The sequence below is a fragment of the Aptenodytes forsteri genome, unplaced genomic scaffold (genome assembly GCF_000699145.1).
Source record: "Aptenodytes forsteri isolate BGI_AS27 unplaced genomic scaffold, ASM69914v1 Scaffold57, whole genome shotgun sequence".
NCBI classification, from domain to species: Eukaryota; Metazoa; Chordata; class Aves; order Sphenisciformes; family Spheniscidae; genus Aptenodytes; species Aptenodytes forsteri.
This window is the reverse complement of record NW_008796220.1, coordinates 2,062,828-2,075,330: the sequence shown is the minus strand read 5'-3', so window position 1 is coordinate 2,075,330 and position 12,503 is coordinate 2,062,828. Positions and strand designations below refer to the sequence as shown.

Below are 12,503 nucleotides of genomic sequence, written 5' to 3'. Positions count from 1 at the left end.
CACCCCCGCCCCTGTCTGTGTCTCTCCCTCCTCCAGCTGACGAGGACAGCAGAGGCGTTGCATGCCGAGTGGCACAGTTAGACAGCGAGTAGCACTAAAATGCGAATGTCAAGAATTCTCTGTATTAGGTATAGATTTAGGTGTGCTTACTGTGTATGGGCATTGCAACGGCCCCAGGTCGAGCAGCTGCCGCAGACACAGTCCCACATAGGTGGGATTACATGTGCCTATTTGCAGCAGTCAGAAGAGATACTCTGAGTTTATCCGTGGTGAACAGGATACATATGCACTTTGGAAATTAGGTTACTAAAAAAGATCCTGAGATTCGTCTGCAGCTATTTTAGAGTCACTGTAGCAGTATTTTCTTCCTTAGAAGTAATGCTGAGCTCTGAGAAACTTTCCAGCATAAAGGAATATTGTGAGCTCAGTTTCTTTCTGCACAGCGAGTTTCCTGGGTGCGGAGGAAGAGAAATGGGTAATAAATAGCAGGTCACATTTGTGGCAGGCAATATTTAATCAGGACGAGTGAAGGAGCAACACAGAGAGGGTTCAGTATCAATTTCGCTTTGTTCCCTGCAGTTTGTAGCTGTGAGGATGTACTTTGAAGTAAGAATAAGTTATTTTAACTCTGTAAGTCGTGGTTGCAGGAGGATGGCATAGACAGACAGACAGGTACTGACTGATTTTTGTGCAGTGGAGCACTCCCCGTGATACATATTTGCTAGACGAGGATTGGAGGGGGTCTACTTCACCAAAAGCTAGTTTAGTGCCTAAAATGCTTTAATTACAATATAGTGCAAAAAATATGACGTGGACTTGAAGTCTAAACTTAATTACACCATCCAGACTGTAGGTGTCGGTTCCTTTATGGCCTTTCAGGCCCGCAGAGGGAATTATCTATCTGTGCAAAAGGGTTGCCAAAAATATTAAGGAAATTATATAGGGATTCATGCACGGCTATCGATTTATCTCGCGTATCGATCCCGCACAATAGATTACATATACACGGTCTCTTGTTATGTTTGCTATCTGAGCTCACTTGACATTTCTGCAGTAATTTAGTTAAGAGGAAATGAGTTGTTCCCAGTAGAGAGAGCAAACGAGTGGAGTGAAGGTAGCCAGCGTGATAAATGGCTCTTTCATTTGGAGATCTCCAGAGCTCGTTTAAGGCTAATTTTCTGTATTAGCCCCCTTTGAGCTATTAATGCAATAGGCAGGGACCGTGGCCCCTCGTCTCTTAGCTGCCCCATTAGAGCGAGCATTAAGCTACCAAGCCTGAACTCTACTGTGGTGGTGGTGGTGGCGGTGAAATAATGAAAGGTGCTTTTTAAACTCTCCTAATCTAAAGTGGCAGAGGGTGGTTAATACGATTTGAAGGGGGCTGGTCAATGAACAATCAATAAACTAATAATGAGAAGGATGCGGTACATTAACAGTCTAAAAATCCAACAAGACATTAAAAAATCATCGTTAACTCCTAGTTCCATTAAGGTTTGGGCGGTGGAAGGGGGAGGGAGGGAGCCAGATAAATCATCAAGATGATAATAATCACCAAAAGCGTTAATACCAGATTTAACTCGGCTCTAAGAGCTTACCGGCCGCACGTTTTGAGGCCTTTCCCTCGATTTCTGCTGAAATGAAGGGAAGGTTTTCCCTCTGTCAGGAATAAAAGATCGTGTCCCCTTGTCAACTGCTCATCTGAAATCTGCTTGGCACCGTCTATGGCGAAAGAAGTTGTCCTCTTGCAAAACCTCGCGTGGCCCGAGTCCCAAGTTAATTTTTTGTGACTCTGGGGCACAGTCAGTGACCTTAAAATTATCCTGATGTATTTATTTACTTTCAGCTCTTTCTGACGATCGCCTGCACACTCACATCTGATTTAACGCGAAAGGCCATTTTAGCCCTAACACCTTAATTCATTGTCTCCTTGCAAACATCCTCTATTGTTCATGTTATTTTAAAGAAACATATGAAAGGCGGTGTCTTAACATTTTTTTTTTAACTCTTAATAATACAGCGTAAGATTCCTCCCCGCCCCTTCTTGAAGTATCCGGATAAATGATTAACTGAAACCCACTCTGGCCTCAGCTTCTCAGGTGATAGATCTGGGAATCGGAGATGCTGCTTCGCTGCCACTCGGTTTCGTGCTTTTTCCTGGATTACCCATTGAACCTTACGATCCACTTTAATTGAATGCAAAACGATTTCGAGGGAATACATTTCACTTTGAGATTTAGTCCCAGCTTTCAGGGGAAAGGGACTGCGGTGGAGGAGGGGTGGGGGGAGGGGAAGAGGAGGAGACAGGAGGGAAGGGAACATGAACACACACTTTCTGTATTTGTTCATTAAAATTAAAATAAGAACCGGGTCTTTTAGTGGCAATGGGTAAGACGTTGTCCCCAGGCTTTCTAGGTTTGGCTACGAAGTCAGACCAAATCATCATTAACAACAGAGTCCTGTTCTAACGGACAAAGAACTTTTTACTCATTTCAGGCCCAGTAGGCAGATAAAAAGATTTGAAGGCAGTTTGATAGCTGATTAGTAGTAAGTTTGTCCATGACGTTTGTTAGTAATAAATACAAGAAATATTTCTCCTCATTAATTGATTGATTGACTGATCGACTATCATATTATTCACCAGGGTTACTGCCACTGTATCCATAGCTTAGAGCCTCGTTACTCAGCTATTTTCAAGACATAATTCTCCCTATTTGTTTATTTTTTAGTGTTGCTGAAATGCCCTTTTATTTCCATTTCCTCTTGTCCGTGTGCCTTCGTGTGCCTTTTCAGGCGTTTGTGGAGAGCAACCCAACAGAGAACCACCACCACCACCACGGAAAAAAAAAACCCAACAACCCAAACCCTAAGACTTAATGTATGCACAGAAAATTGTAAACATGTAAAGAACTGAAAGCTTCACGCTGAGTTTCGCCATGCTCCATTTCCCCACCATTTCCTGCTGTCGTTTTAAAGCGATCTCACTCATCTAGAGATCCCGTTTGCAGGAACAGTATGCTTATAATTACTAACAAATCAAGCGGCTACTGTTGCTCTCCTGGTTTATTGATAAGCTGAAGAGAAATGGAAGGGGGAGAAATGACAAAGAGGCGGGAAGTAACCGCAGGAAGAGAAAGAGAGAAAGAAAGGGGTAGAGAAGGAGAAAGAAGTCGAGAAAAAAAGAGGGAGAAAGGGGAGAGGGAGAGAGAAGTAAGGAAAGAGAAGGCAGAGATTTTGGAAAGGGGAATTACGTAGCTGTGAATGCTCACATACACACAGCAAATCGAGTTTGGGAGTGAAAGAAAACCGAATAGTTTCTGCTGGGGATAACAAGAACTAAATGGGATAAAGTTAAAGCAGAAGTGGTGGGGACGCTGCGTCTACCCGTGTGAGTTATTCTGTATTATCTCAGCAGTTGTAGCAATCCCTAACCAACTGGGAAAGTTGACATCGACTGAAAGTATACTGTGCCTTACAGTTTATTTACGTACACGCAGGGATTTGACACGTGCAGCTGCACACACGGACGTGTGTATCTCTTCACCCACTAAAACCTCCACGTTATATTATCTCTGGTAACGCCTGGGCTGTATCTGGAAAGCTATAGCCATGATAAACATATAGATATGATATAGATAGAGATAATTCATTCCATGGCAAACACTTTTTTGAGGCAGCATTAGGTAATTTACAGAAGATATAGAGTCTAGATAGAATACATCTCTCTGAAGCTATGAAATTGCAATAGATATGCTTACACCGCCTGGCAAGCCTCTAAAATGGGTTTAGAGTTATTAGACTCCAACTGATGGGTATGTTCTTACGGTCCTTTTCGGGAAGGCATTGGTAGGAACAAAAAGCTGAGGAGCTCTCAGCATGGCTGGGAAGGGAGCCAGCCTGCTTCCCAAAAGCAATTTGCAAGGAAAAAAACACTGAGCACGTGAAAATCCGTATTTGAAAGGTTAACTAATGTAATGAGTGCTCCAAAAGGCCAGAGCGAGCCGGGTGAGGTACATTTAAGCATTGCACGGGTCCCTCTCTCTTTAGTGAGTTTGGACTAAGATCAGATGGTCGTGGAATTGCTGCCTCTTGTTTAATTTCTCAGTTCACTGGACAGTGACCTGATAAACTGGCCACTAAATATAGCCACTGTAAAGGTGTACTCGACCCACTGAGCCCATGTGTTTGACCGAAGAAAAAAACGCCAGTCATGAAAATCTGTCTGGTGGCACTGCTTTAATCTAACTCTTTTTTTTTTTTTTTTTTTAACTTTTTCTTGATGCTTCGCTCGAATGACGTTTGCAGAACGTCGTGCATTAAATAAGTGATATACCTATGTATAATGGGGGAAGAGAGAGAGAGACTTTTTTTTTTTGTCTGCCAGTGCTACCTCTGACACCCCGAACGAGTCCCTTCCTATAGAATCAATGGCAAAAATCCTATTAATAGCAAGGAAAGCAGAGGAGGGCCTCTAACTCTTTTATAACTGTTTCTCTGCCATTCTCAAACTATTTGAAACCGCCTTTATGAGCTGCATAAAGTGCCTAACTAAAAATAACAGAGAAATAGGAATCCATTTCACTTTCCGATTCCCTGGAGTAAAGCCACTCAAAATAATTTGTTTATACTGGAGACTATATACAAGGCATATGAAGCAATATGTATATCTAAAATTGACATGCCTTTTGGTTTTTAGCTGTTATAGAGCTTTTATTGTGGGGGTCTGGTCTGGCAGTAGGAAATGATCTGTAATAAAAACAGTGAAACACGGTTGTGTCTATTCCATACACTGAGGTTATAAAATTGGCAATTGCCCAGTAGTTAGCACTTGGTAATATATTAGGATACCCGATCTTATTGTTTAGCAGCTCCAGACGACTTAAATATCCCCTCAACCCTAATGGTTTGATTCTCCAGATATGTTGCAAATAAACAGGGTTTTTATGACTTAACTGACATGTATTATAACTACTAAATAGCTGGCATATGTGCAGAATAGAACCCTATTATTTGCCGAATTGGTTTTGCAATTGATTGAGTGGAAATGGGAGACTGTGGAGCAGTATCTGCTCGACGAGGGTGTGTAATCAATTAGTCTTCTCCTCTGAAACATGCCCGGACTCTACCACCAGCAAACCCCGCCAATTTCGGAGTATATTTTCTATAAGGAAAGGCGTGTTGCCGCGATTCCGAGAGGAAGCAGCAGTAGCAGCTGTCAGCTCTTATTAACTCCTGCATAAAACATACCTTAAGTACGGTTTGTTATCAATTACTTGCAGAAATGAAACAACTGGGAAAATGCAGCGAGGCTCCCTATAAATTAAAGTGATTGGTTGATTGATTAGAGCACCTGCTGTAAATCATAACAGTTCCACGCAATTATGAGGGAGCTGTTTAAGTTCATTTGTAAACAAAATTCATGTCACGGGGGGATTGCTCTCATTTTTAGTTTAACCAGTTTGGGGTGGTGTTTTTTTTTTTGTTTCTTTCTTTCTGAGTGTGTCTGGTTGCTATTACAGGAGTTTGTTCGTTATAATGCCCTTGGTTACTCTTAAAATAACCTCGCTAGTTTCTCAGAGAAAAGAAATCTTTCTTTTTATCATGGGCAGAATAACATCTTTTTATTTTGTTTAGTTCCCCTTTATTGTTTTGGTTTGTTTTTTTCCCCCCATAACTACCTTTAAATATGTGTTACAGTAACTAGATCAGCTTTATTTAGGAGCAGGAGAGTTCCTGCTACTTCATGGACAGCGCAAGGTGGCGAATGCTGTGGTTAGACCAGATATTTTTTTTCTGGTGTTCATTTTTCTGAAGGAAAAGACTCATTTTATTTCATAAACCAGACTTAATAAAAACACAAAGCAATAACAGAGCTGTCTTCTGGTTGCTGTATCCTCCAGCCTTGACACTTACTTAAGGCAGCAACTCCCTTCGTGTAGTGAATTTATTCCTAGCTCAGCTTAGCAGTAATGGAAACATTCGCAAAAAAAAGTAAATTTTCCTTTTTTTTTCCCCTCCAGAAAGGCGCTGTCCGTTGTACAAAAGGCATCGGGGGGCTCTGGGTGAGACACAGGCTCAAACCCGAAAGTTGCCAGGTGCTTGCCAATATGTATTTTATTTCCCAATGATCAAACCCTGCATAGAGGCTGTACTGCACCACCCTTCTCTCCATCCATCATTCATGGAGCAGTTTCCTAGAGGTTGGGGGAGCAGCACCCTTTAGGTTGCTGGAGGTAGCCAGAGATTCAAAATTCCCTTTCATTTTGCTGTTCTGTGCATGTCAGAGAGACTGTGGTTATCCTGTACTCCTTCGTGGCGTGACGGTTTCTCTCTCCCCTCTTCCCCTTTTCTTTCTCCAGTTCCGGTTCCTCCAAAATCTGTTACTTCTTTGATGATGAATAAAGATGGCTTCCTGGGTGGAATTTCAGTCAATACCGGAGAGGTGTTTTGCTCTGTACCCGGCCGCTTGTCTTTGCTTAGTTCAACTTCAAAGTATAAAGTAACTGTGGGAGAAGTTCAAAGACGCCTTTCTCCTCCAGAGTGTCTGAATGCGTCCCTCCTAGGAGGAGTACTTAGAAGGTAAGAGGCTGGGGCGAGCGCATGAACACGCCCATGTGTGGGCACCCATGCATGCACCAGAAATATTTGGTCAATGGTAAAGACGATTGCAAATATGCGTTGATCTTACTGTCATAGCATGTGTGTGTGTAACGTTCAGGGTAAGGTGAAAATATGCTGCATTCAGACATTGAGGTGAACATGTGGGGACTAGGGAAAAGTTTGGCCTTGTACGTTTTCTATCAAAGCATCTCAAAATGAAGGAACTGAGACAAGAAGTTTTTTCACACTTGCACATGCACACACTTTCTATCTTTTCTCCTTCTCCTCACACTTCTCTCTTGGCAAATGGACAAAATAAAATGCCATGCTGGGCATGTTGCAGTTAGATGTTGCAGGACAAACTGGATGTATTTCAGGACCTGATGTATTTCTAGGGATTTCCTAGATAAATCCATGAGGCTTCCTCTATATGGCAATAACGATAAGGCAATTACCACGGTGTCACACAAGGCATTATTGAAATTGGCAGGGGATTTATAGGCTACCTGTAAGGTAGGTAAGTACCCGACTAAAGAAAAGCCATCAACATAGCTTTGAAAGTCAGAAACTTAGTGCTTCATCTAGAGAAGGTTGCTAGAGGAATTGCTCACAGTTGGTCTTGAGGCCTTTGCTGTTTAACATTTGTGCAAATCACCCACTAATGTCCTGGCGGATTTTGCTGAAGACCTCAAAATAGTTGGCATTACTGATACTGAGGGAAAAGAGGAGCGAGGGATAACCTGGAGGCCTGGTTGCCACTCCATCACATCAAGCGAGAGATCGTGCATTTAGGTACCAGTAACAAGAATTTAAGCTCCAAGGTCATCAGCTAGAAAGACTAACAGGAGAAAGGCCTTTATCTTCTTGACAGTGACTGAAGGTCTGGGAATTGTCAGTATGACTGGTCTGTAAGAAAGGTGAGCTAAGGCTCTATCTCCGGTCAGAACAGGGAAGAAGTCGTGATATGGTATGAGGTACCAGTTCACCCAAGCCCATGGAAAGCTGAGAGGGGATAAGACTTCATTTTCTACATGTGAGGTATATGCCAGACTGTAAGATAAAGCATAACTTTGAGACGGAAACAAAGTCAATGAATTTGGCCCTGAATAAATTTCAGATCATGTTTAAAAGTTGCTGATCTTAGGGGAGGAAATACCTTGCCAACTCCTGTAGCACCAACTGGGCAACGTTGACTCTAAGGTGTTTTAAAATGAAGTTGTTGTTTGTTTGTTTGGTTTTTTCCCCCATGCAAAAAAATTCTGGGAAGATGTCAGGGGCTCCAGCTCCGCGTCTGGAGAGGAGGGGGAAAGTCCTGCTACATGCAGTCAGTCACCCAAAAATACACGTGAGAATTAAGGTCTCCTAAAATAGATGCTGTTCCACGTGAATGTCTGTAATCAATGTTTCAGCTGTGATCCTTGCCAGTGAGAGCAGCAGAGATTTTCACTTACAGATGCTAACCTGTCTGCTCGTTCTGTACAACCACAAATGGAGCAGGGAGAACATCTGAGAGATGCACTGTAGAAAATATAATTATCAAGGTAAAGAAGCATCATTATTGAACTTCAGTGGATTTCTGGAGATGGCCCAAGACATAATCACTGGCTGCTGCTGACTTCAGTTCCTATCTTGAATCTAAATTTTAGACAAGCTTTTGGTTCGGAGCACATGAAATACAGAAAGCTGCTCTCTTGCAATTCTGCCATCTAGCCCTATTTGCTCTGATACAAAATAGTGGGAAGCCAGTCTGGCTTCTCTGTCGTTTCTGGTTTCCCTTCGCTAAGTGTGACTGCTAATGCTTAAACAAATTTTAAGTAAGAACTAAGAGATGTTTGGGATAGGCTCTGATCTTAGGTGCCAAAAGTCTCCCTGATTTCGCAGGTGGCAAGGTTTCATCCCTGGGGGTTTACATATGTATAGGCGTCCGAACAATAGCTCTGTATTTCCCACCTATAGCTCGCTCATCCTTTTATTGTCCTTATCAGTAACCTCCGACAGATATTCAAATCCTCCTTCAGGCAATCAGTTCCCTCTGTATAACGCACCCTGCCTTCAGGTGAGCTCTTCCTCTCAGCACCGCCTTTCCGCACAAGAACACACTCACACACACGCACGAAATGGTTTAAAATATATTTTTCTCCTTTTCTATTTATCCACAGGCATGCACATTCTCCTTTCGAGCCTTTCAGATTTCCCCCCCACCTCCTCGTTCTTCTTCCCATTCTGGCTCTTTCCTGGAACAACTGAGGATTTAATTCTCCTCCTCTACCTTTCTGCCCATCTCCTCGCTCCATCTTAATACGAGTTAGTGTCATACAGCAGGAACCCATGTGCTCTCTAGATCAGAACTCTGTCCATTAATTATTGCTATCTGGCATTATTTGATTTCCCTGGATAAAATAGGGAGAAAAATGGGTTCATCCCCACTCTCACCCCTGGGAGAAATTAAGCAAATCTCAGCTAACCCGAGCAGAAATCAACACACCCGAAGTCCTTAACGTCGAGTGAAAACCCTCCCAGGCTCCACTGACTGCACAGACTAAACGTTTCTTCCAGGAACACTGCGGGGTTAATCACGATGTTAATTTCTTTGCAATTCTAGAGCCAAATCGAAAAACGGGGGGAGATCTTTGCGAGAAAGGCTAGAAAAAATCGGTTTGAATTTACCAGCCGGCAGGCGTAAGGCCGCAAATGTCACTTTACTCACCTCCCTGGTGGAAGGTAAGCCGAGGGTCGCAGCTCCCTTCACACCCCTGCCTGCTCTGAACTCGCGTCTGACATTTTACGAACAAAAAAAAACCAACAAAAACCACTCAGGTGGGAAAACCTTGCAGAGGTGAAATTCAGGGCGGGTTAGCATGAACACCGGCACGGTTAAGGATCCCATTCCCCAAAATGAAATCACTGGCTGGAGGGTCATTGATCCCTCTTGGTGGCAAGAATGAGGGGCTGTGTGTGGGTGTGTGGGTGTGTGTGTAGGTGTGTGTGACCCGACAGGGCAGTCCCATTCCTCATTGCTATTAATTTCCAGCCTGTGCTCTCCGACTCCACGTCTACTCCATCCTCCCGCTAATTCGCTCCTCCCGAGCTTATTTATGGCCGCTACAGGACTCTCAGTGAGGAAAAATGATACAGAATTTATTTTTTTTAAAGAAATCGGAGCAACTGAAGAGTCGCAGAGCGCGGTTTACCTTAAGGTGGCTAGAACGGAACAAAGAGACAAGCTATTCCTGAGGACGGAGAGAGGGAAGGGGAGACTGAAGTTTCACCTCATTTCAAGTCAACTAATGTCATTTTGGCGTTCGGCGTGTTTCTTTGATTTATTGTTACTGTATTGAAAAGTAAAATTTCCAGCCACTAATATGCTTAGGATATGTGCGTGTTTATGCTACGAGAAGCTGGTCCTTCTCCAGAAAACATAACCGGAATAGTATGGATGCAATTATGAATTATATGTATCTGCATTACACATACACACCGAGAGGCGTATAAATAATCCGCTTATCTCTTCTGCATATAAAGCAGGCATAAACATTTGTGCTAGATGTTAACTTTTCAACTCTTTTGATTGAGTTATGTGAGCGATAAGACCTTACCGCATGCAGAGCTGAAGGCAGGCTCGCAAAAAGACGGGGGCTGATAGAAACGAGCTCCTCCCGGTACCCGCGTGTGGGTTCTGCCGAGTGTGCAAAGCCCGGCGTGGGTTACGGATATAGGGTCGGGCTATAGGAGACGGGAAGCATTCCGGGTGTGACAACTGCCCTTGAACACCGGGGTTAGCGCCGCTTCACCCCCGCTGCCTGTGTGAAAACCGGGGCACCCCACTCACAGCAAAATCAGCCCCTCCCCGAAGCCGGCTTGAGGTTCAAAAGCTTGTGCGGTTGTACAGTGACGCTAAAACCGATGTCAAGTGTGTAGGAAGGCGTACGTTACCCTCCTCTCCCCCGATTTCCCTACAAATCAACAGTTTCCCTTGAGAGCTCCCTCCTTTCGGAAGAAGCTGCACCTGCTGGAGATTTATCTTCTTTTCTGCCAGCAGCCAGGCTTTAGCGTTGCTGCTGTTGTATCGCCCAAGAGCAGGATTAGATTACCCCGGCGGTGCCCGGGCCCGCCCGGCCGGGATTACCCCGGGCCCGGGGGGCCTGCCCGGCGCGGGGTGACCGCGGCGGGGACTCCCCGGGCTCAGCCGGGTGCCCTCGCTTTCATTAAGCGGTTTGGTGATTAGCGAGAAGCCTTGGAAAGCAGAAGATGACGTTGGAAAGCAGCTCCTGATCGTTAAAAATAATGTGGTCCTGGAGTTATTAGACGTATCTGGTTTGCGTGTTGGAAATCTTCCCCCCCGGTCCCTCAGGCGGTGCTTTAAAGGGTTTAATGCTTTATTCTAGAGGGGCTGAGCTGTAATCTGGTGGAATCCCCCTAGAGTCGGAGGGTTTGGGGTTTTTTTTCCTCTTTTTCTCCTTTCTTCAGCTACTGTCTTCTTGTGGCATAAAGTACATCAGTAGGAGTTGGATGACACGAACCTCTGGAGGCAAGAAACCTGAAACCAGGCAGGCAGGAAAAGTGACAATTAGAATTAGAGTTAGAATAATTATGATTTTTCACAGAACAGGTTGCCATTAGTTGCTATCCTTCCACCGGGCAGAGAGGAGTTCCTGTTGCACGGTGGTCAGTTAAGAAAGCAGATTAATAATTTCCGTGGGAGGAAATGCGGTTATCTCCATCATTTTACAGATGTGGCGATAATTGTGATCGTGATGCAAGTGCTTTGTGTGTGTGCATAAACAAGTGTGTATATAATGTCCCACAAAGAATTGACATTAATACTAACATTATGTCCACGTCTGTAAAATTTTGGACGGTGTTCCGGTGTATTGAGGCAGGAACGGTTCCTTTGCTCTAAGGGAAGTTCGGATCTTTCTGTCTTTCGGGATTTAAGTTTCCTCTTGCCTTTTTTTTTGGCCCAGTTCATTTGAAAGTGTATGTGTGCGTGTGCGTTACTGTGTGCTTTTCCCACAGTTCTGCACGATCAGCTGCAGCGGTACCTACCACCACAAGTGCGTTGTAGCAAAGACAGAGCTCATCAGCTGAAAATCTGTCCCATCAACTTACTTCTGCCCTCAAAATAGGGCTTGCGGAGGGAAAACATATACCTGGAGCCTGTCCTAAGGCGCAGGGGATGTTATAAGGTTTCTAAACCCGGCCCAGAAAGAGCTGGTCTCTCCCAGAGGGAGCGGTGAGCAGCAGCCCGGTGCCGCTCGGTGCCTCGGCAGGTCGGAGCCAGCCCAGCCTGGGGCCGGCGGCGCCCGGAGGTGTTAATGCCCCCTCTCATTCCCTCCAGGTGAGGCCGTTCATTTAGCTCGGGATTTTGGGTACATCTGCGAAACGGAGTTCCCAGCCAAAGCTGTTTCTGAGTACCTGAACAGACAGCACACGGACCCCAGCGACCTCCACTCCAGGAAAAACATGCTGCTTGCTACAAAGTGAGTGCGAAGTTGACCACCCCCCTTCTGCCCTCCCCCGAGAAAATCCTCCCCCTACTTAAACCCTTCCTCTGAGCCCGTTTTGGAATTTCCAGTCCCTAAATTACAACGGCCCCGCGGGGAGGAAGGACGCTCCTACCACCCTATGGGCAGGGTAGACCCTATAGCCTCTGCGTCCCTCTGCAGTGGGGTTTCTGCCAACACACACTGACCCTATAGAGGATGTAGGCGACTGTCCCCTACCTACTGTACATCGTTTCCAAGCCACCCCCAGTCATAAAATCTTTCTGGAAAGGGGACCAAAACTCTATATTTTGTTTCCACAGCATGTCTGTCTGTTCCTCCTGCTGCTCACACACACCTGTTTGCCTGCTACCAAATTGCAATGTCTTTTCCATACGGTTTAATTAAAAAAAAAAAAAAAAA

The 12,503-nt window shown here is 44.6% G+C and overlaps 1 protein-coding gene across 1 annotated transcript in view; it reads left to right on the top strand.

Annotated features, from left to right (window-relative positions):
* TFAP2B (transcription factor AP-2 beta) overlaps window positions 1-12,503 on the top strand; it is a 27,776-nt gene that overhangs the window by 12,447 nt on the left and 2,826 nt on the right. Inside the window, 3 exon segments of the mRNA XM_019474564.1 lie at window positions 6,357-6,576; window positions 9,200-9,318; window positions 11,936-12,077. Coding sequence (XP_019330109.1) covers window positions 6,357-6,576; window positions 9,200-9,318; window positions 11,936-12,077 — 481 coding nt within the window.